This window comes from Lutra lutra, chromosome 16 (genome assembly GCF_902655055.1).
Source record: "Lutra lutra chromosome 16, mLutLut1.2, whole genome shotgun sequence".
NCBI lineage: Eukaryota > Metazoa > Chordata > Mammalia > Carnivora > Mustelidae > Lutra > Lutra lutra.
This window is the reverse complement of record NC_062293.1, coordinates 15,757,191-15,784,595: the sequence shown is the minus strand read 5'-3', so window position 1 is coordinate 15,784,595 and position 27,405 is coordinate 15,757,191. Positions and strand designations below refer to the sequence as shown.

The 27,405-nt window shown below is 43.3% G+C and overlaps 1 protein-coding gene across 2 annotated transcripts in view; it reads right to left on the bottom strand.

The window, feature by feature from the left end:
- Positions 1–27,405, bottom strand: part of MARCHF10 (membrane associated ring-CH-type finger 10) — an 84,255-nt gene that overhangs the window by 40,749 nt on the left and 16,101 nt on the right. For both annotated transcript variants that reach the window (XM_047708860.1, XM_047708861.1), the window contains 2 exons: positions 26,677–26,796; positions 3,966–4,137 (listed from right to left, as the gene is read on the bottom strand). In XM_047708860.1, the coding sequence (XP_047564816.1) occupies positions 3,966–4,137; positions 26,677–26,796 (292 nt within the window). The remainder of the gene's footprint in view (positions 1–3,965; positions 4,138–26,676; positions 26,797–27,405) is intronic.

Here is a 27,405-nt window from a genome sequence, read left to right as displayed (position 1 = left end):
TGTCCCAGAAGCATTACCATAAACGACTGGGAATTGATTCTCTCTATAAAAGTGGGAGCACTCACTTATGTTGGTTTTTCTCTAACTTGGGAAGATGGCCTGGAAAGTTGTTGGGCACCAGGGGACCTGCCTGGAAATTCATTAATCTTGGCCTTTTGAGAAAATCTTCATCAGGATTTATTTGCAAGGTAAGTTACGAAGATTTGGGATTTGCCTCAAATTTCTCTTCCAGGCTGCCCTACAAATAAATATTTCACAACTCAAAAGAGACAAAAGTTATGTTAGATATTTATCTTTTTAAATCTGAATCCACTGCTCTTTCTTAGCTTTACAAGAACACATCTTCATGATAAGCCATTATTAAACTGAATAGGTTTTGCTACTCCTACAAATGTGAATCTGGTAATGACTAACATTGGACTCAGAAATAATTTCAGAATAATTTCAGAACTCTTGGCTTTGTTTTAAAGGGCAAGGTTTTGGAAGCAGGCTCTAGGACTCCATCCAGATCCGTTTTCCTGGCACATAACTAGGAGATGGTGCCCAGGCTCTAGGTGACAGGAGAGGGCACACTCATTTCCCGTGTGCCTGGAACTGAGGCAGAGAGGTCTGCAGGACTCCGGGCGTCAGAACCCCACAGCACAATGGCCTTTGGATGCCTCTATGCTTCCTGGAAAGGAGAGGTGGCTCCTTTACAACTCAGGCTAGGGCTGGGTGGGGTCTAGAATGCAGGCAGGAGTCCAGGAGTTGGAGGCCACCGTAGCTCCCTGCGCTTTTCTGTCCCCCAGCATTCGCTGGGCCTGCAGACTGGACTGCTTCTCACAGACCCAAACAGAATTCTGAAGTAGAAATATGTAACTCTGCTAGGCTTCTCTTCCACCTTGTATCAGTGTTCACCTTGCTTATGTAATAGGGTTTCTGAATCCACTGCATATCAGACACAGCTGGGTCTTGACTCACTGCCTGAATTTTCCATGTCTTTTTGGAGATAAAGCAAATCTCTGGCTTGGTGAATGCTTTCTGATTATTCATTTTTTTCCCTTTTGTGTTTTGCTTTGTAAATTCAAAGTGTCTGTACCTACATTTATATCAGGATTTAAAGAATACAACTCTGATTTTTGGTAAAGGGAAATAAGATTGTGGGGAGGCGGGGGACAACATTAAGACAAAGAAAACAAGGTTTTCTAGTTCATTCTCTAGTGAATACAACTCTCACATTCTAGAGATCATAATGCTATGATTTACCAAGTGCTTATGGTATCGGGAACCATTCTAATGGCTGAGCTTATGTTTTATCATTGAATCTTTACAGCAGTCCCAGTAGGTAGGATCTGTTTTCACCCCCTACTTTACAGATGAGGAAGCTGAGGCACAGAGAAGTCACTTGCCCAAAGGCCACACAGCAAATAAGAAATGGGGCCCAGATGCATTTTGATTCTAAAGCACTTGCCCAACACTACATGGAGGGAGATAGTACGGAGAATCACAGGCCAACTCACTTAGGAACAGTTCCATGGAAGACACAAACTTAATTTAAAATGCGTGAATTCTTTCTAATAGAGTGTGAAGACCAGTGAAAATCTGACACCTTCTCAGTTATAAATATATTTGTAGAGGGCACCATTGGTTCCTAGATTGTAAGTAGCCTTCTTAGGGGTTCTAGATGGTAGTTCACATGAACATAAGAAAAACCTCCTTTATGTCATGGGTTACCATTACATAGATTTGCATGTAAGGCCACATTTCCCAGCTACATTATTGTATTTAGGATACAATAGTATAGCTCAGTGGAGGAAGGTTAGCCTATGACACAGATGTTGCAAAGGGATTTCTTTGGGTTTGATGCTTCATTTCTGCACAGAACCCCAGTTCTGAAATGGGAAGAAGGTTTGGTGATTCACTGCCAACTTTGGATCACCCCCAGAAAGCTTTAGGAAAATATTTCTCTACAGAGGTGAGGGAAAGCAGGAACCTGACCTGTAAATTCACCCAGTGAACTGAATCAACGTGTCCAGATAATTCGGGCCCCAAATCTTTTCCTCCAACAGCAGGGTATTCATTTGATTCCCCCACCAACCCCCGCCCTGAGTTGCTAGCGCCACTCAACTAGACTTTTCCTGAAAAGATTCTGCTTAAATTCTCACCATGTCTCTGGGCTCTCATTTCGCTGTGCTAATTAAGGAACTCTGAGGGTGCATCTACACATGTAAAATGAGTGGATCTGAACACACCAACGCTTTGCTTTTGGCCAGCTTCACAAATGCTGTTAGTTTGCTGCGCGACTGCTTCGGCTTCTGTGGCAACTGGCATCAGTCACCAGGACTGCTAGCCTCACTAGACAGCCGGGGCCCAGTCCGGCTCCTGCCTGCGTGGGTCTTGGACATGGTCTAGGGTCCTAAGAGGACGATAAAGCCGCTGCTTTTTAAAAAGCTTTTTCTACAAGTAACATCCCTCATTTGATGAAATAGATATCTTTCTGCCAACTTGGCTCTCCTGCCTAAACCTTGGTGTTTTCCAGGCTAGTAATTCTTCAGACGTGATGTTTTATAGACTGTAAAGTGAATTAATTCTTCTTTTTGTCAGTGTTGTAAGTTCCATATGGAGTTTGCTTAGTCAGAGAAGCATCTGTATTAATCACACAGACCAAAATCATCTTGTGGACCTCAACTGTACATCTTAATGACTTTTCTCCACAGATGACAAGCCCCTGCGAATAGCTACCCGGTTTTGGTAAGAAGGCTAGAAATTACATTGAGTGAATGAAATTGCATTATTTGAACTTAAATTCAATTTTGTTCTATTAAAAACATCCCCAGTTCAATAAATTACAGTGTGTATTTTGAAATATTTGGGGAGTGATCTTATCTGCTCTATTCCATTCTTAACCAGCTGAATTAAAAACCTTCTTCCTACTAAAAATTTTCAAAATGAGAAGTTGTTAAGTATTGATGATACTTTCCCCTGATTAAATAAGGAAAAAGAATTCAGGCTTTGCTTGAAAGGACATCATTTCAGAAGTCAATTTGGTTTTGGGTGTTTTTTTTTTTTTTAACTTCATTAAAGCAACAAAATGTGGGTGGTTAATCTGAGGGAAAGCTGCCATTTTCTAAAAATACATTAAGACTTAACTGGACGGGTGGTTGCATGACAAGAGCTATTTAGGATTAGAAAGTAGTTGTGATTTGTATTTAAATGAATTGCATGCTATTTACAAATTCCTCAGCAGTTAACTTGGATCGTTTCCATTCTACTGTAAGCAGAAGGCAGACCTTTCTGCCTAGTTACCCCAACTTCGAAGTCCGTTCCCAGAGGAATCAAGTTTGTCCTCCATATGTTGGCTTTGATGGGGATGAGCCTGAGGGACTCTACGCTTTCACTTGAATTTATCCTCTTTTTGGATACTATTAAATCATTCCTGCCTCAAGCAGAGGACTGGTCTCCGCTTCAAAGGCAGCTAAAGAGTGAGTTATTTACCAAATCGCACAAAAGGGAGGATTTATCAAGCCCCTTTTCTCCCAGAGAGGACAACCCCAGAACTGGAGGACTTTATTACTCTCTTTCTTGGCTATAAATTATGGCATTCAGATGCTTTTGAAAGCTTCTCTTCATGCTCTTGCTTGAGTCATAAAATTTGATACCTGGGGCCAAATGCCTTTATTCTCCTCTCCCCCCGCCAAGGGTGAAGAAGATGAAAAAGTGCCAATTCTAGGCAAGTGCCACACAAAGCCAGTGATTGGTCAGAAAATATGAGCAGTGGGAACAGTTACTCTACATAATTCACACCTCCTTGACCTGCCATTCTATCCTGAAATGAATTTTACCATTTGCATAAGATCACTGGACCCTCCAAAGCCTGAATTCCCCACTGGGAGAACACCAAGTGGAGCCAACAGCACCAATCTGACGGTTGTCATTACCTATAAATCTGGGATTTTAGATTTTGTTTCAGTAACTCAGCCACTCACCTGAAGAGGGTTTGCTGGGGCTTGCTTTCTCCACTTTCCTTGGAGTCATAGTACTTTTATGTTTCTGTTTGACTGATGTTTGGTCAATTGCTGGAAGTTTGGAATCACACTTAACCGCAGAACTCTTGGTGGATGGTCTTGGTTCAGCCAGAGGATCCTCCTCACCAGAACTCTACCAAAAAGGAAAGGTGTCTGAGTATCAGTGCCAAGTAGGTCATCTTTGCTATGCGGAGGAGAGACGAGCTGAATGCATGGACTCCTTCAGCACTAACACCGGAGCATCCTGCCACACTTAATATGGACTTTTACCAGGGAGATTTTGATGGCCTGTATCCATTTAGAAGTATCAATTAGAAATAATAGCAAAGTTAATGAGTCTATTTTGCAGAACACTATAAAAAGAAGGCACTTCTGTGAGTTTATCTTGTAGAACATTATGAAAAGAATGCATTTCTGAGCCTTGTGGAAACCCAGCCAGCTCACGTTAAAGGCTACATATGAAAGCGGGAGAAGCAATCAGTGCCCTTAAACTTCTTGCTTTTGTTATTTGAACCGCTTTGGGGGTGGGTGGGTGAGGAAAAATGTTCCTTCCGGTAATCATATACTTAACGAAGAAAAGGAAATTTGCATAGTGTGTTGGGACCAAAAAGATGGGACCTCAGTTTAATATTCTGAATTACTGCGTGCAATCTAAGAGAGACTAATCTTGAAAGTCCCCTACTTGTCAGTTCTCTATAAAGAAGTCAATATAAATTTATGCCGAGCCAAATCATGATTCCGGCAGTGTCAGAGCAGCTTGGCACAGCCTTCCCAACACAACAAAAATGATCCAGACGTTCGTCGTTTTACCCTTTGCCACAATTATACCCACCAAAGAAATAATAAAAGCAGTGAAAATGGCTATGGGAAACCTGGTCATGAGAGGGGAGTTAAGTCCTACATTATGATTTTTTTTAAAGATTTATTTATTTTGGGAAGGAGGGGTGGAGGAGGAAGGAGAGAATAGCCCCAGGCAGGGTTTGCTGCCAGGACCATGAGATCGGGACCTGAGCCAAAACCAAGAGCCAGACACTCAACCAACTGAACCACCGAGGGGCCCCCCATGCCTTATGGTTATAGGTCCTGGTAGTATGATTTGTAAAACACTGCAACATACAAAACCCCAAGGTTCCCACCCTCCCTCCCCGGGGGAGAGGGTCGCTCAGTTCTTCCACAGGCACATTAGTCCAGTATTGGAAGGTCCTCTGAAGATGCCATCTTCTGTAGGCGAGAGTGCTGTATTAACGCCTTCTCCCCTCCCCAGCTGTGGCAGTGTGTTTTGATCTCCCTCATCGTTCTAGCTGACAGTTGTGGCATTTTCATTTCAAGGCTCCTGACTCAGGAAAATACTCTGAGTAGCTTTGAATCATTGGGCGCAACGTAAGACAAACTGAACTCTAAGAAAAGTCCCCTACTTGTCAGTCTTCTCCAAAGAACTCTGTATAAATCTACAGGTGGACAGATCATTATCCTCTAAGATTATAAGTCCTGTTTTGTAATTTAGAGTCTGGATGCAGCCTTCAAACAAGTAATTATTGTTTCTGTCGCTTCAGAAAACAAATCAGATAAGGGACAGGGAAAAGAAAGGACTTAATGAATCGGTTCTCCATTTTGCTTTTTGATTTGAGAATTTAATAGAAATCCTTGAAAATGATTGTGACGTGTCAAAGATGAAGCGTTAGTTTGTACCTGAGCATGAGACAGGCTGTTTTCAGAGAAGGAAATGTGGGTAGGTTTTAATTATGATGCCTAAGACAGTGAACATGTGATGGAATTTCTTCCACAAACTGCCCAAAACAAACACCTGCCATTAGGGTGTGTATAATCCGGCTCATACAAGGATCTGTTCTTCAGCCCTCCTTCCCTCCCTCCCCCCTCCCTCCCTCCCTCCCTCCTCCCCTCCTCTTTTAAAAGATTTTACTTATTTATTTCAGAGAGGGAGAAAGAGAGCGCAAGAGTACACAAGCTGGGGAGACTGGCAGGGGGAGAGGGAGAAGCAGACTCCCTGCTGAGTAGTGGGGGGGGGGCATGCGGGGCTCAACCCCAGGACCTTGAGATGAGGGCCTGAGCCAATGGCAGATGCTTCACCAACTGGCCCCCCTCAGCCCTTTATTTCTAACCAATGCAAAGATAGGAAAGATGCTCTGGGCTCAGACTACCAATACCCACAGTTGACAGTATCAGGAACAGTAATGGTGTCCACCATTACTGGTGGGTTCATCACCCTCAGCCAGGGCAGGTTTCTTTGCTTGTCCCAGGCAGTGGTGAACTGGGAGGAGTGGGTTGGTGACAAGACTTATTATTGGGTGGGCGTTAAGCCATATTTATTGTTCCTTCATCCACTCATACCTCAAGCCTTTAATAGCACCAAAGGTGAAAGAAAGTTTGGCCCCCTAGACAGTGCCTATTACAATGGAATTGTGCGCTTGCGTTCTGAATACATCCTTTTCTGGTTCCTGGTTCCATAAAACTTACTTACTTCTGGTTGGTAATCATTCCAAAGAGTCCAGAAATGGCAGCTGAAAGAGGGTGTTTTGTCAGCAGGAAACTAAAGTCACAATGGCAGGAACTGTAATACTTATGAATGTGCTTGCTTCTCTGAGTCATCGTAAGTAAATCATTTCAACTTTCTGTGCCTTTATTCACGTCCTCTTATGATCTGCCATTTTCCTCTATCCTCTTCTATGAAAACTCATCATATTATCCAGGGAGGAAGATCCTTGATGGGACAAGTCATAGTAACTCATTCTGGCACTAAAGCATAGTATTCAAGACTTCCTGGGAGTGAATCCTGGCCCTTTCATGGAGTTATTTTGTGATATAGGGTTAGTTTTAGTTCATCTCTCTGCATCTCAGATTTTTTTTCATCCATGAACAATAGTGGTCTACCTTTTGGTGGTTCTTTGAGGATTGAATGAGTTAAGATGTGTTGATAGCACTTAGAACAGCGCCAGGCATCCGGTAAGTGCCATGCAAGTGCTGGCTTTTGCAATTAGCTGTTCATTCATGTTCAGCCATTAAACTAGCTAACTACTGAATATTAACTACATATTGTTGAAAGCAAAACCAAATCCCCAATGAAACATTCTATTGGATTGTCACCTAATCCCAAGAAATGGGAACAGAGAAAGTGGATCAGTTCCTCATTGGACTCTTGGTTTCTTTCAAAAGCTATATAATTTATGAATGTCAGTAGTCAGTGGAAATGTATCTAGTCTTAAGAAAACATGGTACAATTTCTTTTTCACAGAGTATAAGCTCTAATGGAAAACATTTACAATGTTTAGAGATTATCAAACAATAATAATTAAATTATTTTGATTGAAAGTTGATTTTAAAAGTCTTTTCCTCTTGTAATTTCGAACAGTAATTACAATTTTCATTCCTTCCCCCATATGTTCCTAAGTTGAAATGTCACAAGGAGGTGGAGGCAACAGCACATTGCTATTCCTTTGAGGGAAGAAAAGCAGCTCTGTCTTTCAAAATCCAAGTCTAAAATGTTTAAAAAAAAATGAACTAGAAAAAACTTTAAAAAATCAAGCTACATGATACTTGTGAGGATTTTTTTCTCTATTTGTAATTTGGTGAGAAAGTCCTAATGAAGCCATGTGAACTAAAAGAAGTTATTGTCAAAATTAACATTTTCTAGAGCATTATTATATTTGTACTTAGCGTTTTCCAAAAATCCCAACTTGCTCTTCTGGCCTAATAGAGATATTACCTTGCCCTGGGCTAGGCTCTCTCAAAAGAGAGAAAGAATCTCTTTCTTTCTCTTTCTCTCTTCAGAAAAGAAAAATCTCTTTCTCTCTCTGAGAAAGAATCACATGAGGAAGAGAAGGAACTTCTGTCAGAGAATGCAGTGGTACTGGGCACTGGAGTAATGGCTTAGTGATGCTATAATGGTTCTAGTTAGGCCTGGGAGATGGAGACCCAAGGGTTGGGAGTGGAATGCATTTCCTCAGTGATGTGAGAATGATGAGATTTTTTTATATGAGACCTAACAGTGTCGAGTCTGGAATGGCACGGTGACAGTGAAAAGAGATGATTAGTAGAGCAAAGGAGACTGAAGTAGTCAGAGACAGAAAAGACCAACTTATTTTCCAGCTCTTGCCTGATGGCTCGTTTCTAAGACCCAGGAAACTGATTCTCTACTGGTATGCCACCTCCTTCCCTCCCCCACTGTGTGCTACTGAATTCTGATTGACGGAGACACTAAACCCATTTTGCCACATGTCATGTGATGGTAAGCTGGGCTGAGCAGATCTTCTGACATGGTATAGACCAGGGTACAACCTGCTGGGAATAAAAGGGAAGAGGAAAAGAGTAATGTCAAGCTAGTGCCAGAGAAAAGACTGTGTGTTTTTGACATTCAAAATGAATGTGTTTTCATGAGAGTATGAAGGACCGTGATCAAGATGGTGATCCTCGACATTCAAACAATATCAACATGGGAAGGATGACCAAGGGACTGTGGATGCAAATGTGTACTTTCAAAGTCTCCAAACTCCACACCCATATTGTGCCTCAAACACAAAAACAGCCTTAGAAAATTGAGGGTAGCTCATATAAACAGCATTCTGGATAGGGTGGCCCCCTTTGTGTATTCAAGAACCATAAAGTTAGCATGTTCTACACGGAATGCTGGCCGTATCACAAAGCAGGCTGAACTTTCTCTTATCTAGAAAAACTCTAAGAGCAGCAAAGTCCTGCCCATGTTCAGGACAGTTTTGAGCTTACTAGAATTGTAAACTTCAACAACAGTAAAGAACAAGGATCAGTGACCTTTTTTGGGTTTGACGTTTTTTTGTGCGGGGTTGTTTGTTTTTTGGACTCAGGTACCACCTGCCAGAATCAGATTGCTGCTTAACCCCATTTGTCTCTCCCTCCTGAAGATATGGCTGCCAGATGGGGCTGGGTAAGAGCAGGATCAACAATAAACCTTGGTCTCCATTTTTGCCACAAGATGCTTTTTGGAGTCAGATGGGCTGTCACATGTATAAATATCATGCACACTGGTCTATACCATTGACTTTGGTAAAGAGACACCTGCCCCCCCCCCCCACCCCCCCCCCCCGCCGCCAACCTGCCATTGTCTGTGATTCTCATGCTAGCAGGTTGGAATGACTCAGCCTGAGACACTGATCTGAAAGCAGTAGTGGCCTTGATGATTAATGTCTGATGACCACTGGGTCTGCTCGCTGAAGGACGGGCATGTGGGACTCTTGAGTTGGCTTTGCGCTTACTGTCCATCTCACTATAGAATGGCCTCTGGGTGAAACTCAGAGCTGCAAGCTACTGAAATAGCAAACATGACAGATTTCCTGACACTTGCTAGGTATTCCTTGTAATGCAGATTGATCCCTTGTGTGTTGTAGACATACCTGGGTGGTGACACATTTTCATGCTTTTGGGGACAAGTATGTATGGTGTTCTCTGGGATAGAGTTCTTTGTGGTGGGCAGTGGGTAAGGAAGTGGTATGTGGCCGGAAAATGTTGGATTTTTAAAATTTGAATGCTACAGTGTAGTGTTTATTAAAAGGTTTATTTATTTATTAAAAGATTTATTTGATAGAACAAGCAGGAGGAGCAGCAGACAGAGGGAGAGGAAGAAGCAGATTCCCTGCTGACCAGGGAGTCCAACGTGGGACTTGATCCCTGGACCCTGAGATCATGACCTGAGCCAAAGGCAGACGCTTAATGAACTGAGCCACCCAGGCACCCCCAGTATAGTGTTTAGTAGCACACTGAGACTGCCCTCAGTGGGTATTTCTCCCATGCAGTGTGGCTACAATGTATTTCTCCTCCATTCTTTATTTGATTTCACATTCCCCTTTTAGCTGAGAGGAGCATCTGAGGAACGTGAAAGATTTGGCCATCAAATGGAGATCACCTACAAGATTACCTCCTACTCAAAAGAATATATCTAAAATGTGGGAATTAACTGAGAAGTATCATTTGCAACTACTATGTCTTCAACCCCATGCTAGGCACCATGAAGGAATCTGAAGACAAAAAGCTTGCAGTGGGAAAGAGAAGATTATATCATACTAGCAAAATGCAAAACAACATTTAATTAAGCGATCAGTTGGGTGGCACCAATTCTGAATTCCAAAGGAACTCAGAGAAAATGATATGAAGTCAAGGCAAGGTTCATGAGGCAGGTGGTGGTTTCTGGAACCTGAAGGATGACTAGTAACTGAGTCGATTAGAGGCAGCACAGGAGCCAAGGTATGGATGGAGTAAGAAGTCAGGCATGATTCTCAGACAGCAGGGCAAGGGGCCAGAGCAGAGAGTGTGGGAGGAGCGGGAGAACAAAAGCTGGATAGCAAGGTAGGGTCAGATGGTGGGGAGGGGTCTCTGAGACTCAAGCAAAGGATTGAGAGTCAATATGATAGAGGCTGGAAGTCTGAGTAGAAAAATGCTTAACACGGTGTTAAGACTAGCATGTATCTTTCAGAGCAGGAAAATAAAGCATCCCTTCCAGATTTGCCAGTGAAATAATCTTTTTGTAGTTTCAGTGGCTTATTTTTATAAAGTATAATTCATTACAAAAGAAATGCATGTTCATAATGGGAAAATAAAGACAAGCCTAAGAAAATTTAAAACCTTCAAAACCGCATTACCCTTGAAATAAAAACTGCAAATAGCTTGGTCTGTATTCTTTAAGACTCTTTTCATGACTGTGATGGAGGCAACCAGCTTTCCACCGAGAAATACCTTCTCAAGTAATGAGTTGAAGCTAGATATGGCCGCCCACCTTGAACTGAACCCCTGCCACTGGATGTGAACTCAGGAGGGAAGTCTCACCAGCCGGTGGGAGTGGGAGTGATATGTGCATTCTGCCTCAGTGTCTGGCTCAGCACTTCAAGTTGCAAGGTAACAACTTTGAAAGTCGGGGGTTGAAGACGATCGAACCATTATCAGCCTGTCTCTGAAAGTCCCGGTGGAGGAGAGCTGCCTGCCTGCTGATCTGGTTCATCCAGCCTGAACTGTCACAGGCACAAGAACTTCCGTCCTGATGGAGCCACCATGCTTTGGGTCCCGTTGTCACAGCCACTGACCTTACTCTAACACACATCAATGCATACGTGTGAATAGGATTAAAAAATAGAATTGTTCCATGTCTACTGTTTCACTTAATGATACAGTGTATCAACAGATACCTGTTTAAAATTTTTTCAGTCTTAATTTGAAGAATGTCAGATCTACAGAGAAGTTGAAAGAATAGTACAAGTAACACCCATTACTCTTGGGCACCTCAGTTGGTTAAGCAGCTGCTTTTGGCTCAGGTCATGATCCTGGAGTCCTGAGATCGAGTCCTGCATTGGGCTCCCAGCTCAGTGGGGAGTCTGCTTCTCCCTCTGACCCTCCCCCTTCTCATGCTTTCTCTCTCAAATTAGAAAAAAGAATCTTTAAAAAAAACCAAACACCCATTACTCTTTCGCTTGTCAGATTGCACGTGTGTGCTCTCATGCATGTGCTCTCTGTTCTTTTTCTGAAGAATTTCATAGTGACTAGACTTCATGATACTTCACCCTAAATACTTAAACATGCATCTCCTATCAAAACATTCTCCTACAAAGCCACAGTACCGTTTATTTTACCTAAGAAAATGTAAGAGTTCCATGACATTGTCTAATATGTGGAACATATTCAGATTGTCCAAAAATGTCTTTTTAACTGTTGGTTTTGATCTATGATCCAATCAGAGTATATGCATTGCATGCAGTTTTATGTCCCTTTAGTCTTTGGTTTTCTTTTTTGCTTTTTTCATTTTTTTTTTTAAGATTTTATTTATTTATTTGACAGGCAGAGATCACAAGTAGGCAAAGAGGCAGGCAGAGAGAGAGGAGGAAGCAGGCTCCCTGTTGAGCAGGGAGCCCGATGTGGGGCTCGATCCCAGGACCCTGGGATCATGACCTGAGCCGAAGGCAGAAGCTTTAACCCACTGAGCCACCCAGGAGCCCCCTTTTTTCATTTTTTAAAAAAGATTTTATTTGACAGACAGTGATCACAAGTAGGCAGAGAGGCAGGCAGAGAGAGATGGGGAAGCAGGCTCTCTGCTGAGCAGAAAGCCTGATGCGGGGCTCTATCCCAGGACCCTAAGATCATGACCCGAGCTGAAGGCAGGGGCTTAGCCCACTGAGCCATCCAGGTGCCCCTTTTTTCATGTTTTTTTACTGTTTTGAAGAGTCCCAGCCTCATAGGTCTTAGGTTCCGAATTTGATTGTGTCCTCATAATAAAATTCACATTAACCATTTTTGGTATGCATATTCTGTAGGTGGTGTGATATTCTTCATAACATCACATGTCAGCACCTCATAATGCTATTTGATAATTCTGTTTGATCTCTAGGGAAAAGTGTGACTACCAGATTTCTTCAATGTAAAGTTACATTTTCCCCCCCATTGCAATTAGTAGGTAATCTTATAGATGATTCTTTGACACTGACTAGCCTATTCATAAACAACATTTTACCCAATGATTTTAGCATCTTTGGATGTACTTTTCCTGATTTTATAATAACACAGAGATAGCAAAATGATGATTTTTCTAATTCTGTTATTTCTTCTATAAGTAATAGTTGGCATTCTTCTCTAAAGGAGAAATCTCCCCCTTCTCTTTTATTTACGTATGTAATTTATTTATTATCATTGTGGTCTCAAGGATATATTTTACTCAGTTACCTCATCACATTCTTTGATGCTTAAAATGTACCAAAAATGGTTCATTGAGTTTGACTTTTGACTTGTCTTTGAGCACTTCTTTGCTTTCTGGTATAATAAAATATCATAGTTTTGCCTTGTATTTTACCTGTCTCAGGCCTGGAATCCAAGAAGCTCTGGGTCCTTTTAGTTAAAACGGTACTTAGGAATTAATATTTGTGAGGTGCGTTCATTGCTAGTGGCATAGCATTGTTCCTCAATCCTTTCAATAAAATTTATTAGAAATACGTATTTTAAAAATTATGAATTCACAGTGATATTTCTAATTAAAATGTAACACTATAAGGAACTTTCCCTTCCTTTAATAATTTTATATTTGTATTTTATGTTTATGCCTTAATTATATTAATATTTTTTGTTTTAGTCTGTAATAAATGTGAAATAATGTGAAAATTACAATACAAATATTACTCTAAGACTAAACCCACTACATAAAGTTCATTCTTTCTTGGTAGTTCTCTTTATCTTCATAATATACTCCTCAATTACTGGATGGATCTATCATAATTCTTTCTGTTGGTCATATACTTTGCTTCCAGCTTTTTGCTATAATAAATAATGCTATGATGAATATTCTTATAGATTTATGCACATCTTTAATTATCTCCTTAAGTTTCCCAAAGTGGGAATTTATATTAGTAGATTAAAAGCATTACAAAGATTTAAAGTTTTTTGTTCCCAAATTGTCTGCCAGAAATATTGGTGTCAATTTACATTTCTAGATGTGTATGAGAATGCCAGTTTCTCTATAACTTTTCCAACTATTCTCTTTTTTTTTTTTAAAAAGTCTTTGTCGGGGTGCCTGGGTGGCTCAGTGGGTTAAGCCTCTGCCTTCGGCTTAGGTCATGATCTCAGGGTCCTAGGATAGAGCCCTGCATCAGGCTCTCTGCTTGGCGGGGAGCCTGCTTCCTCCTCTCTCTCTGCCTGCCTCTCTGCCTACTTGTGATCTCTGTCTGTCAAATAAATAAATAAAATCTTAAAAAAAAAGTCTTTGTCATTTTGGAAGAAGATTATAATTTTGATTAGTTACTCATATGTAATTTTAATTTCATTATTACACAGGCTCATTTATCTCACCAACTTAGTATATTCCACCTAGTTCTAAAAAGGGTCTGAGGTGACTTAAAAGTTGAACTTAAAACCATTTTAGAAAATAGAACAAGAGGGGTCCTGGGTGGTGTAGTTTGTTAAGCATCCAACTCTTGGTTTTGGCTCAGGTCATAATCTCATGGTCTTGAGATGAAGCCCCGTGTTGGGTTCTGCTCTCAGTGCAGTCTGCTTAAGACTCTCTCTCCCTCCCCCACTGCTCTGTCTCTGTCTCTCTTTCTAAAATAAATAAAATATATATATTTTTTAAATGGAACAAGAAAAGGCAAAACTAATTTATGGGGAAAGCAGAATAGCAGAGAGGGGACAGGCATAAGAATTGGCTAAAAAAGGGGCATAAGGAGTTTTCATGGGGTGATGAAAACTTGATGGGGGTTTGGGTTACATGGTTTTGTTGTGTTTTTTGGGGGGGTTACATGGTTACATGCATTTGTCAAAACTCATTATTACTGTTAAAAACTCAAATTACTGTCAAAACTCATTATTACTGTTAAAATTTTCACAATTCATTACAGGTAATTCCTACCTCTAAAAAATTGAAAAAAAAAACATGAACAATCAAAACCACAAAAGCCATAACAAATATTCAGTGCTAGTTAATGATGTACATACTGAAGCGTTTTGAGGTGGGGGGGAGGGCAGATGTCTGCAACTGGCTTTGAAATGCACCAGAACACAAGGTGGATCAGTGGTTGGATAGATCGATATGTGATAAAGCAAATATAACAAAATGTCAACAATGGTAGACTGTGAGTGGTGGATATATGGATATTCACTACACAATTCTGTCAACTCTTCTATATGTTTTGAAGCTCTCAGAGTAAAATGTTAAGAAATGGAGCAGTAGTGGGGCGCCTGGGTGGCTCAGTGGGTTAAAGCCTCTGCCTTCGGCTCAGGTCATGATCCCAGGGTCCTGGGATCGAGCCCCACATCAGGCTCTCTGCTCAGCGGGGAGCCTGCTTCCTCCTCTCTCTCCGCCTGCTTGTGATCTCTGTCTGTCAAATAAATAAATAAATAAACCTTAAGAAAAAAAATTAAAAAAAAAAAGAAATGGAGCAGTAGTATAGATATATAGATATTGCTGGGCTGCTGGGATAAACTAGGTACTTAGTGGGAACACTGCCAGTTTTCTTTTTATGGCTCATAATAAACATTTCATTAGATTTAAAATGTTTCCTTCATGTTATCATCTGGTAACAATGAGAGATCAATGATCAATATAGGAAAGTCAATGTGAGATAAATTTTAAAAGATACCTCCCACACTTGGTGCTTTAGGAGGAACATAAATTCATACTAACCAGTGACTCTTTGTGGAAAAGGCAATATAGCCACATACATTGGGATATGGGAATGATGAGTAAAACAAAGACTTGGTTCTTACAGAGCTTACAGTCTAGATAGGTAGATCATTTAATCAAATAATCATTAAATGTAAAATTACATGTCCTAAATTTTTTTTAAAAAGGGGGGAAGCATATGAACAGCCTCAGAAGATAGGGCAGAAGGGCCCTAATCTAGTTGGGGGAGGGGCAGTTTGGAAAAACCTCTCTGAGGAAAAGACCTGGGCTGACATTGGAGGCACAGTGGGAAGGCAGGGTGTGTGTTGTTAGAAGAGGGAACAGCATGTACAAAGACTCCTTAGCAGGAGGCCACCAGGAGGTGGCCTGGCACATAGGAGGACCCAAAGCCAGTGTGGATGGAGCAGTATAGCAGGCCAGATCCGACAGGGCCTTCCTTGTTGGCTCCATGATGGATTTTGGTTTCCATTCTGAAAGTACAGAAAGCCACAGAGGGGGTTGAAGTGGGCCAGGGTTCCACTCATCACTATCACTCCACTTGCAGTGGGGAGAGAGGGATTTAGGCGGAGGAGCAGAAGAGATGACTTGGCTAGGAGGTCTCCTAACCTAACTAGGAAATGGAAGAGAAGCACACACAAATTAAAAAGCTATTGGGGAAGTAAAATGGCAAAGACTTGGTGATTGAATTGAATATGAGGGTAAGGAGGAGAGAAAGTGCCACATTCTGATGATGCCGCACAAAAGCAAGCGTGAAGGGCCAGGTTGGGGACTATAGTATTGCTTCTGTGGAGCCTTCCAAGTAGAAGTAATAAGTAAACAGTTGAATATTCAGACCTGGAGATTACAAGTGAGTTCTGGGTTGGATATAGAGATCTGGGAGTCATTGGCAGTTAACATCTTGACTATGGTAGTTTTAATTTTGAGAAGGTGACCTATGGAGAATTTATAGAGCAGGACTTCTTGGGAGTGGGGCATGAACTTGGATGGGAAAATTACATGTTTATTTCGACTAACCTTCAACTGAAATCTAAATATGGCTTTCATTTCTGAACGCAGGCAACGAACCACCATAGTATCGGCAGTACTTGCGACTTTGTCACCAAGCGCAATCATAGATATTTTCACATTTCACAGACATTACTGAATCACAGATTTCTAAAAATATTTTGATGACTTTCGATGAAAGTGGTTTCCTTTGAAACCCTATATATTATTATTTTATGTATCTGAAAATGTTCTGAGAAGATCTAGAGAGTTCACCCTACTGTCCCAGAGGTCTGTGATACAAAAATAGGATACCGCCCCCCACCCCCGAAGGTATGGAGAGAGAAGAGCACCAAACCTTGAGGAACCCCGGGACTCAGCCTGGGTGGAGGAGGAGGAGACAGGGAGGCACCCTGGAGGAGAAGGTGGCTTTGTAGGAGCTCAGGGACACAGTGTTTCAAGAGGGATGGAGTAAGGAGGCCGTCAACACTGCCGAGAGAGCAAGCATGGCAAGGACTGAAAGACCTGCTGGGTTCAGAGACGTGGAAGTCATTTGACAAAGCGCCATTTCGGTGGAATGACGAGCATGGAAGCCAGATTGGAGTGGGTTGAGGAGTGAGTGGGAGGTGGGGAAATGGAGTCAGTCAGTGTAAATAATTCTTTGAGAAGTTTGTGTGTAAAGGAGAAGAAACAAGTGGAAGGGATGTGGGATCAAGGAAGAACTGTTCTTTTTTTTCTTTTTTGGTAGGAGAACTTGGATCATGATTAGATGCTCTGGGGCAGCTGGAGATGCAGGCAGGTGAAGGGAGCTGGATGGATAAGGGGCTGGAGGACAGCAAGGAGCGGGGATCTTGAGTGGGGGTGGAGAGGCTTATAACGGGTGGGACAGAGCGGTGGGTGGCGCACAAGGAAGGGAATGAGTGGGCAGGGCAGCATTGAGCTGAAGAAGTTTCTGTCTGAGGACCACTAAGGGGTGGGGTGGAAGAGAGGAGGGACTAAACACTGCACAAAGGGAAGAAGGTTTGAAGTGGGAGAGGGTTGAACAGGGAAACTGGGCAGCACTGAGGAGTTCCAGGAGGCTGGTGGCTGTGACCTTTCAGTGGGTACTACATCTCACATTTCAGTGATTTTTCTCCAGCAGTTGCCAGGGGCCTTGATAGAGACCCAGAGACCACGGATGGCCCAGATTTTTGCCAGAGAGATGAGAAAAAAGATAAAAGGCAAGGGAATTATTAAGATTTTTTTTTTTAAAGTAGGCTCCATGCCCAGCATGGAGCCCAAAGTAGGGCTTGGACTCAGCAACTATGAGAACAAGACCTGAGCTGAGATCAAGAGTTGCATGCTTAACCGACTGAGCCACCTGGGTGCCCCTTATTAAGAGGATTAGCACAGAATCTAGGCTGCTTAGGAAGGGAAAGTCAGTAAGGGGGCCCACGAGAGAGCAAAGGGCCAATGGACCAGAGGTTCCCAAGAGGTGGAAGAGATGTCATAGTAAAAAGGGATGAGCAGAAGAGCTGGAAGTCTGGTATGATCCGTGGATTTTGGTTGATGTCGCAGTCCAGGATGTGCCGGTGGCGGGGGGAGGTGGTGGCAGAGTGGCATGGAGGGGGACACTTAAGATGCATCTGGAACTGAGAAGCCAGGGTGTGTGTGGCCTGATTATCCGGGTGGGTGCTAAAGTCATCCAGGATTGTGGCAGGAGACCAGGAGACCGGTGAACAGAGAGCCAGCCACTGCCAGAGTCCTCACTGAATGAGAATGGCCAAGAAACAATAGGGGTGGTGGGGGATGGGAGAGGGGATGGTGGAATAAAACATGGCAAGCCTTAGTGCACCTGTGTTTCCATCAGAGCCTAGGAGCAGACCTCGGAGCGAGAAGGGCACCCTCCTGTCCCCTGATCCTAAGGAAGGGGTGCAGGAGGGATATGACCGGTGCCCCCCAGGGAGGGGAGCTCTGAAGAGAGATCTGATGTACATGTCCCATGGCGCAGGAAGACCAGACAGCTCACCCTTGCCCAAGAGTGCCTGTATGTCTTTGACTTCGGCTGTTCCTTCCACCTGCCTAAGCTCCCCACCCCCACTTCCAGCTCCCCAAATCCTGTCGTGCCTTAAGATCCAGGGGAAAATCTGCATCCTCTGTGAAGCTTCTCCAGGGTTTCTTCTGCCTTTTCTTACACTCGTCAGATACTGTCTTGAACTGCAGGCGTTCATGCGACATCTTATTTTGCCAGCACTGTGAACTACCCAAGGGCAGGGCATGGTTTCTTTAGTGGCCTGTCCCTATGGCACCTAACACCATGTCTTGGATGCAAGTGGTTCATGATTCCTTATTGAATAAAGCAATATAAAAGCAATACCAAAGAAAATTTTAGGATGAAATGCTGCATGTTATAAATCATGTTTAATGCAGGTCTGCACCCAAATAACATCTTGCAATTGAAAAATTTTTAAATCTTGATAGCTGGAATTTTAATTGGTTTTTAACAAGTTTTGGGGGTTTAAAAAATAATTAGGGCCATTCTTTTTAAAGGAGGGAATTTAAATAAAATATGGTAAATGTAAATACATAGCATTGCATAAAATGCGGGGAAAAGCTACTTTAGTATGATCTTCTTCCATGCAATTTCGGAGATGCTGAGTCCAATTAACACAAGGAACTCTCTGAGTCAGAGGCCATTGATTCTCGGCATCAACAATTTCACTGAGCTGGGATAACAATTGGGATTTGTATCACCCGGCCACATGGCAGAATCATCCCAGTGGAAGGACTGACTTGAGGCTGTCTTGCTTATCTGTTAAAAAAGGCAGGACAATGTTCTGGAAGCAGCTGCAATGTGAACTGACAGTTGCCCCATTTTGCTGCCATGGCCTATTTTTAAATTACCTAGTGGAACTCAGACAAAGCACAGAAATGAAGGAGAAATGAAGCGTTCGCTGCTGGCTTTGCCCAATATCAGGTTAGCATTTGTGTGCTCCATCAGTGCTGCTGAAGACCTCCGGCGCCCTGGCTTGCCCACAGAGGGGCGTGCTCACCAGGTATTCCAGTTAATCTATGATTGAATCACAAAATTAGTACCCAGTTTAATCCGGTGAGTCCCCTGGTGGAACATTAAGTCATGTTTTTATAGCAAGATTTCTCTTATAAAGTACAACTGAGTCCCAGGCCAACTTGGGGCCCTTCCGAGTTTCCTCCATCCACAGAGAGCCTCAGCCCAGACTCTCTTACGTCTTTGTGTTCTTACTGATATGTGACAAAAGGAACTTAGCCAGGGCTTTGAAGAAGCCATATGTCCATTTGCAGAGAAGTATGCCTGGGAAAGGAGACTCTCTTTCACTGGTCCCTCTTTGGTCAACACCAGTGTGGAGGTTTCCAAGTGCTTGAATATAACTGACTCATCTTCAAGCCCAAACTGGCCATTGTACCTTGGCAGCCTTACTAAACTCCTTGCCTCTCAGGCCATGTCAGGGACCATTCCCTACTCCACTCCCAAGTAACAGCATCTCCTGTTTTCTCTTGTTCATGATGAGGATTCGTGTTTTGGCTGTTAACAACTTTATCACTAGGACTTCAACAACATGTGCACATTCCAAAAATGTTCTTGTAACTGTCAGCCGTCACACATTCATGGAGCTCCTCTTAGGTGGGGGGCACTGGAAACAGGACAGTAAACAGCACCTGCTCCCGGGTAGCTTCCAGCTGGGGGGGTGGGTTTGGCAAGACAGGAAGATGTATCCCAAGGTGGGCTCAAGCCCAGAGAGTGTTACGGGAATGCAGAGGAGGGACAACAACAAAGACACCTGACCCCTCGCAGAAGCTTAGAAACTTCACAGAAGAGGTGCCCTCAGAGTTGAAGGTCAGGCTGTCAAGGACCTTGAGTACCTTGTTAACGTGTTTGGACTTGATGCCAAAGACAATGGGGATCCAGTAAAGATTTTTTTTTTTTTTTTTAAGAGATCACAAGTAGGCAGAGCAGCAGGCAGAGAGAGAGAGGAAGGTGGGGAAGCAGGCTCCCCACTGAGCAGAGCGCCCGATGTGGGGCTCGATCCTAGGACTCTGAGATCATGACCGGAGCTGAAGGCAGAGGCTTAACCCACTGAGCCACCCAGGTGCTCCCCAGTAAAGAATTTTTAATGGAGGAGTGCCACAATCCAGTTTGCTTCTGGAGGGATCACTCTTACTGCAATCTGGAAGACTGGCTGGAAGGGGTGAGGTGAAGGCAAGAGGTCCAAGGAAATGACTCCTACAATTTCCAGGCCAAAAAAGATGACCCTGCAGTGGGGTGTGCTGATGGACAGATTCACAAGAAAGGAGACCAGAAGGCTTGGCTTTGGTGTCTGATTGCTGTGAAGTGTGAGAAGGAGCAGGAGAAGGAATCCAAGATAATTTCTGGAATTGTGACTTGGGCAGAAATAAATTCAGGAAGAGGAACGGGCAGAAATAAATTCAGGGAGAGGAACCATTCTGAAGGAAACAGATGATGCAGTCAGCATCTTGAGTGTGAGGCGCTTGTGGGACGCGCCATGGTGAACAGATCAACAGCTAAAACGGCACACAAACTCAGATGAGAATTCCCACAGATCTGCACTTGTCAAACCGTGGGCTGAACATTCCCTCTCCGTGACGTACGCTGGAGCTGGAGATGTCGTGTGCAGAGCTGCAGTATTACTCAGGTGCACCTCGAGGGTGCAGAATCCCAGCTACAGGCAAGAGGGCGGCTATGACAAACACCACACCAGGTGCTAACGATGACTCACAGCCTCCCAGGGTGTGGCCTCTTGGCAGTTAGAACCCATGTGTGCGTGTGTGACCTGCCTCAGCCGCACATGGGCCTGGAGCCAGAGAGAAGGGAGGCCCGACCCTCAAGGAATCTGAGAATGGACAAGCAGAAGTTAGGGAAAATTATAAGTGTGAGTCATGGAACGCTTATGCGCTGTGCTAAGCCCCGGCTGCTTTCATGACACCGGTAAGGGTGTTGGTAGGTTGACATTGACAGATTAATAGGAGAACAACTCCCCGAGAGTTGTTTGAAAGTGGAGAAGCTGAAGGTTTCATAGGCAGGATAGGCTGAACAAATAGGTCATGAAAGGAGGCATGCAAATATACTGAGGTCGCAGAAAACACATAATGCAAATTGAGCTAGCCTTTTTGGACAGTGGCACCATCATCGGAGAGCTGACATTTGCAAGGGGCTGCGGTATGCAAAAGCACTGTTATTGTGCGTTATGCAGGGCCCGTTTCTGGGAAGCAAAACCCGCTCCTGGCCCAGGGCCTCTTGTCTTGTTTTTTTGAACTTGACCACAGTCTGGAGCAGCGCTGTCCCTTAGAATGTTCCGCAGTGGTGGAAATGTCCTACATCTGTGCGATCCAGTACGGCAGCTGGGGGACCCATGTGGCTACTGGGCATGTGAAATGTGGCTAGCGAGACCAAGTAACTGGATTTACAATTTTCTTTGAATTAATTTAAAGGTAAAGGTAAATAGCCACACAAGGCTAGTGGCCACTTTATTGGACACCGCAGTTCTAGACTTTTGCTGCCCTCACGTATGGATGGACATTCTGACTTTTTAAGCCACTACGGGTTACTTGAAGTCACTATGGCTGTTTTTTTGTTTTTTGTTTTTGTTTCAACCTCCAAAGTTTGTGTGGATCATCATGAACAAAGCAATTAAAATGTTTATGTTGGGTAATAGCCTTCACACTTAAGTTCACCATGCTTTCTGGGAAATTCAGGTGATCTCACTGGTCAACATCCCACTGAGCCAGGCCTGGGCATGAGCCAGTTGCTGCTGGTGTCAGGTTTACTGCCGCCTTCCCATGTAATGTTGGCTCCTTGTGACCTGGAATCTAGTTATTTGGTTGCTGGTTGCTGATGGTGAAGGACAGTAATCCTGTTCCTATCAGCAGGGCAAACGGTACTCTTGGTCTCCACCTTCTTTGCTGACGAAGAAGTAAATGCGGTGACAACAGGTGCTGAGTCCTTGAGGTTTGTGCATTTGGAACAGCATCCCTTCCAGCAAGGACAGAAGATGAGAAGAGCTTATGATGTCCCTCTTCATAGAAGGTTGCTGCTCCCTCCGCCCCAAGTCCTGGGCTAATCATTTTCATCCCCATTTCATGGGAAAATCAGGGCTCCTATTTCTTCTCTGTGAAGGTTTGGGAGGGTGAATTATCCCGTCGGTTACAGCAGGCTCCTGTAAGCCAGCAGCTGTCCTGGGGACTCGGTTTCCTGCTCGTGCTGAGACACTGCTTTCTAGTCTGCTACTCATCCAACTCCTAGTTGACTAGACAGAGGTGCTGTATATTTCCCTACTTATTCTACTCTGATTAAATGGTTAATATGGTTGCATGTCACTTTGAAAAGAGTCCAAAATTAAGTTGCCTTTTAAAATTGAGTTGGTGTTTAGAAATGTGGCCTGGGATAGGGCTGAGGCGAAAGAAGGTATTCTAGAAGCCTCAGAACCTGCTCTGCCACTGATAGCTATGAGAGCACCATTTGTGGCTAGTCGGACACCAAGGTAATTTATAATGTAATCTAATGTTAGTATGAACACAAGAGTCTTACTTGTTCTCCCACCGATCCCACGAGATAAGCATTAATAAGTATCTCCTTGATGGGAAACTGAAGTGCTTAGAAGTGGTTTGTCTGAATTCACACTATAATGAGGGACAGAGATGGCCCTTGATGATAAGCGTTCTTTCTACTTTGCCGCACCACTAACTTAAATGTATTTAGGAGGTAACGCTTTAAAGAACATTGCAGCATGAGCTTGGTGGTTATTGCTCTGTCTTGGATTTAGGTGTAACACATCCTCGGCCTAAGGCGCTGTTGAAGCCACTGGTGGCGAGGAAGCCATGGTGCACAATGGAGTGGCCGCCGCATTAACGGTGCATTTGGGGATCTGCCCCCTCTAGACAGGTGAATGGAAATGATGGCTTGATACTGGATCCCGTACTTGACGGTGAATGTCTCACTAATACCAGGTCCATCAGCATTGTGATCATCTGAGACGGGGTCAAGGAGACTGGGTCAAGGAAGGAACAAGTGGCAGAAACTGCAGTACAAGTGTCAGAATTTGGTGGTGGCGCCTCATGCACTGAGAGAATTAAGCAACCCACTTCCATACTACCCGCTCAATCGGAATGAACTCTCCTTTACAAATCAGAGGCAACACTTTCCTTGGTGTTTTCAGCCACAGGAGTCTCTCTCTAGAAGGGAATTACTTAGGGAGATGGTCACCTGAGGAGGAGGGCTTTGGTTAGGTTTACCCCATGCATGGAACTGGATCTTCCTGCTGCTCTTTTCCCATTGCCAATGATGGGCCGGCAACTGCAGTGCCCAACATGGCGTTCAACCCACTGAGCTCTGCAAATCGGGACTGGTCTGGCCTGCGTTCTCATTGGGCAGGTACCAGCATTCTTGCTGCTTCCTCTGGGAGACTGACTTCAGGCACTGAGGAGCCTCTAAAAAGAGGTTCGATAAGTTCCTTTTTCCCTCAGGATTCGAAATATAGCAGGGCAGGCCCAGATCGTGAAGGTTTACTAACAACCAGATTTTCAGAGACTTTTGGGCAGGGGTCCAAACCTGGGAGGGGAATGCTCCCACTTGACCCATGATCCTGGGGGCTGAAGAGTTCCCTATCTGGTTTATCTCATGAGAGAGCTCTAGCTTCATTCATATCAAGCAGAAGTTGAAAGACTAAGCAGGCTGGGGTGGTGGGGAGGGGGGCAGAAATCAACATTACGAGCGCACAAGTCATATGGCTGATGAGTGACGCATTCAGTGACCTTTTCACTCCCCCTGCCCTTCCTGTGCTTTGTATCCAGAGGCAAATCCTCCAGTATCCCCCAAAGAATTATCAGTAATACAGAGAGCAAAGCAGAGGTGAATTGCACTGTGGAAAATTCTGGTTTTGTCACTCTTCTTGATAGAGAAGATGTGACCTTGAAGGCACTTGTATAATCGAGGCCCAAACCCTTGGGATTTCATTACCTGGAAAAAAATTGAGATTATGTAAGTCATGTTGTTTTGGTTTCTCTGGCAGACTGAGGTACAGAGACAGTACAAACATGAAAAATCCTGTTCTTATACTTTGGAAATGGCCAGTTTTGTGCATCTGACCACAATTTTTGTCCTTATTTCATCATTACTTTTACAACCATATACTTTTTTAGATATGGTCTGAGTGTTTTGCAATGATGATTTAAAGAATGAATAATTTCTATAGCGTAGAGAAGAAAACTACAGAAATCTGTCAACAGCCTGTCCTTCAAACAAAGTTTATGGAGAGGAGCATGAAACTTCCAGTCCTAGAATATCCCGAATGTGTAAGCATCACCATGCAAAGTGGCCATGGCCATGCATGTCAGTCTTTGCATGAAAATACAAGAACCCAGCTGCCCATTTGTTTACCAGTCTAGGAAGAGTGCTCCGTGTTACTGTCCGACTCACGTCACATTTTTTTATCTGTCCTTGAGTTTTGTTCTATGTGAAGAAAATGTGAGAATTTATCTTAATGCTAAAAATGTGCTGTTCTAGCCAAACTAGATTTAATTTTTGGATTAATCTCATTCCCTAAGTTTAATCAGCAGCAGGCGTTCTATTTTGTCTTTGACTAACAGGGAACGACCGAAGTGATATATTCTTTTCGATGGTGCCAATATTGTAAGAGTCTCTTTCCCCTTCAGACTCTAGGTGGAATATTTTATCATGTGATTTCATGTTTCTTAATAGGGAGTATAGATCTCACCCAGGGATACATCTACATCCATAAACATCAATCATCGATGTTTTTAAGGTATCCTCAGCATTAAATAACCATAGTGCGAGCATCCCAGATTAAAGGAGAAATTCCAATGAGAACTTGATTGATACTAGGTATCTAGGATCTATCTCTGGGATCCACGCTGCTGCCGAAGAGAGTCCATCCTCTAGAGTATATCGTAGGCATAAAATATTAAATAGGAATTCATAAAAGGCATATTACTCATCTTAAATCAATTCACCATGCCAACAAACAGTGTTGAATGCAGCTTCATAGGATATCCTTACATAGGATAAGTAAAATTTGTACTCAGATAAGATCTTAAACATGAAATATGATCATATAGTTCAGTGGTTCAGAGCACCCTCCCTGGGTTAGACTGAATGCAAAGGACCCCTGACTCCACCACACACTGGCTGTAAAGTCTTGGGTCAAGTTTCTTATTTCTTCTAAGGCTCAGGTTCTCATCATTAAATAAGGTAAATACATAGAGATTTATGAGAATTAAATAAGCTAATATTTATAAAATGCTTGGCACGGTGCTGGAACACTGTAAGCACTTAGATAATGGTAACTATGACTATTATCATCATCATATCACAATGATACTGATCTTATTATTTTTTTTTAGATTTTTTTTTTTTTTAGATTTTATTTATCTGTCAGAGAGAGAGAGAGGAAGAGAGAGTGAGCACAGGCAGATAGAATGGCAGGCAGAGGCAGAGGGAGAAGCAGGCTCCCTAATGAGCAAGGAGCCTGATGTGGGACTCGATCCCAGGACGCTGGGATCATGACCTGAGCCGAAGGCAGCTGCTTAACCAGCTGAGCCACCCAGGCGTCCCTGATCTTATTATTTTTATTATCATCCAGACAAAAATACTTGAGCAATTCCTATTTATTACGGGGTGCAGTTATTACTACATTTTACTCTATTTAAAAACAAGATTAAACAATGCAGTGAGTTAGACTAGAAGCCCATACACACGTATATGTTTATATCTGTATCCATCATATGTCTGGCCATGGTTATATGGACAGAGCAAATAGACATTGATGCAGGTGTAGAGATAGGGAGGTGGTGATGTGCTTTAGAAGGCCCAGTGCCTCAACTCTTTTTTTTTTCCCCCATTTTTTAAAATTTAAATTCAATTAGCCGACATATAATACATCATTAGTTTTTGATGTAAAGTTCAGTGATTCATTAGTTACATATAATGCCCAGTGTCCATCACATTATGTGATGTCCATCACCCAGTTACCCCATCCCTCTACCCACCTCCCTTTTCTGCAGCCCTCAGATTGTTTTCCAGAGTCCAGAGTCTCTCATGGTTTTTCTCCCTGTCTGATTTTTCCCATTCCATTTTCTCTCCCTGTCCCTATGATCCTCTGCGTTATTCCTTATATTCCACACATGAGTGAGACCGTATGATAATTGTCTTTCTCTGATGGACTTATTCATCTTAGCCTCAGCTCTTGAGGCTTGAGTTGCATTTCTGACTTGGATGGCACCTCAGAGATGATCTCCATCAGACCCATCAGGAAAGAAGATCAAGACCCAACTGGAGTGAAGGGGGACAGCTGCACCACAAAGGAGCCTCCTGGATGGTACCCAGGATGGGAGCTCTTGCCCCTGCGTCTCCCCATCCTGACCTTTAGGACTCTCCAACACCTCCTTTTTGAGTTGGCTTTTTCCCAAGTGGCGTGCGCGTGCACACACACACCCACACACACCCACACCCACACACAGCAGCAACAGAAGCAGGAGGAGGAGATCTCCCAGAGTTCTAAGTACCTGTTTGGAAGATGACCCACTTGAAAACCGGGATCTCTCCAAATTTGTCTCTGGCCCCCCAAATTGATCTCTTTTCTTCTCATTTGGGTCTCTTCTATATTCCTGTCGTCTCAGACAAGCCTGCAGAATAAAAAACGTTTCCTTGGCTTAGGTCTTCAACAAGCTTTATAACTTTTTGCTTAGTTCCTATCATGAGGAGCATGAAATACATAACGTCCATCTCTAAGGGCTCAACAACACCTTTACCAAGTGTGAAGACACTCAGTCGGGCATCATTCTGTCTTCCCTTTGCCCAAAATACCAGGTCAGTGGGGCACCTGGTGGGGCTCAGTGGATTAAAGCCTCTGCCTTTGGCTCAGGTCATGATTCCAGGGTCCTGGGATCGAGCCCCACATGGGGCTCTCTGCTCAGCGGGGAGCCTGCTTCCTCCTCTCTCTCTGCCTGCCTTTCTGCCTACTTGTGATCTCTGTCAAGTAAATAAATAAAATCTTAAAAAAGTATAAACAAAAACCAGGCATTTATTAAAAAAAATAATAAGTCACTGTTTTAATAAATTAAAATCAACACGCCAAGAGGTGTTTTGACAAGTATTTCCCCAACAATTGCCTTCTTAAGGCAGAAAGTACCGGATACACAGTATCAGCTTCCCTTCTGCCTTGCTCTTCTGAGTCCCCTCATTCTGTCGCTGCTTGACTCTGACCTCTTGGATCACACCTGGTTCCAGGGTAA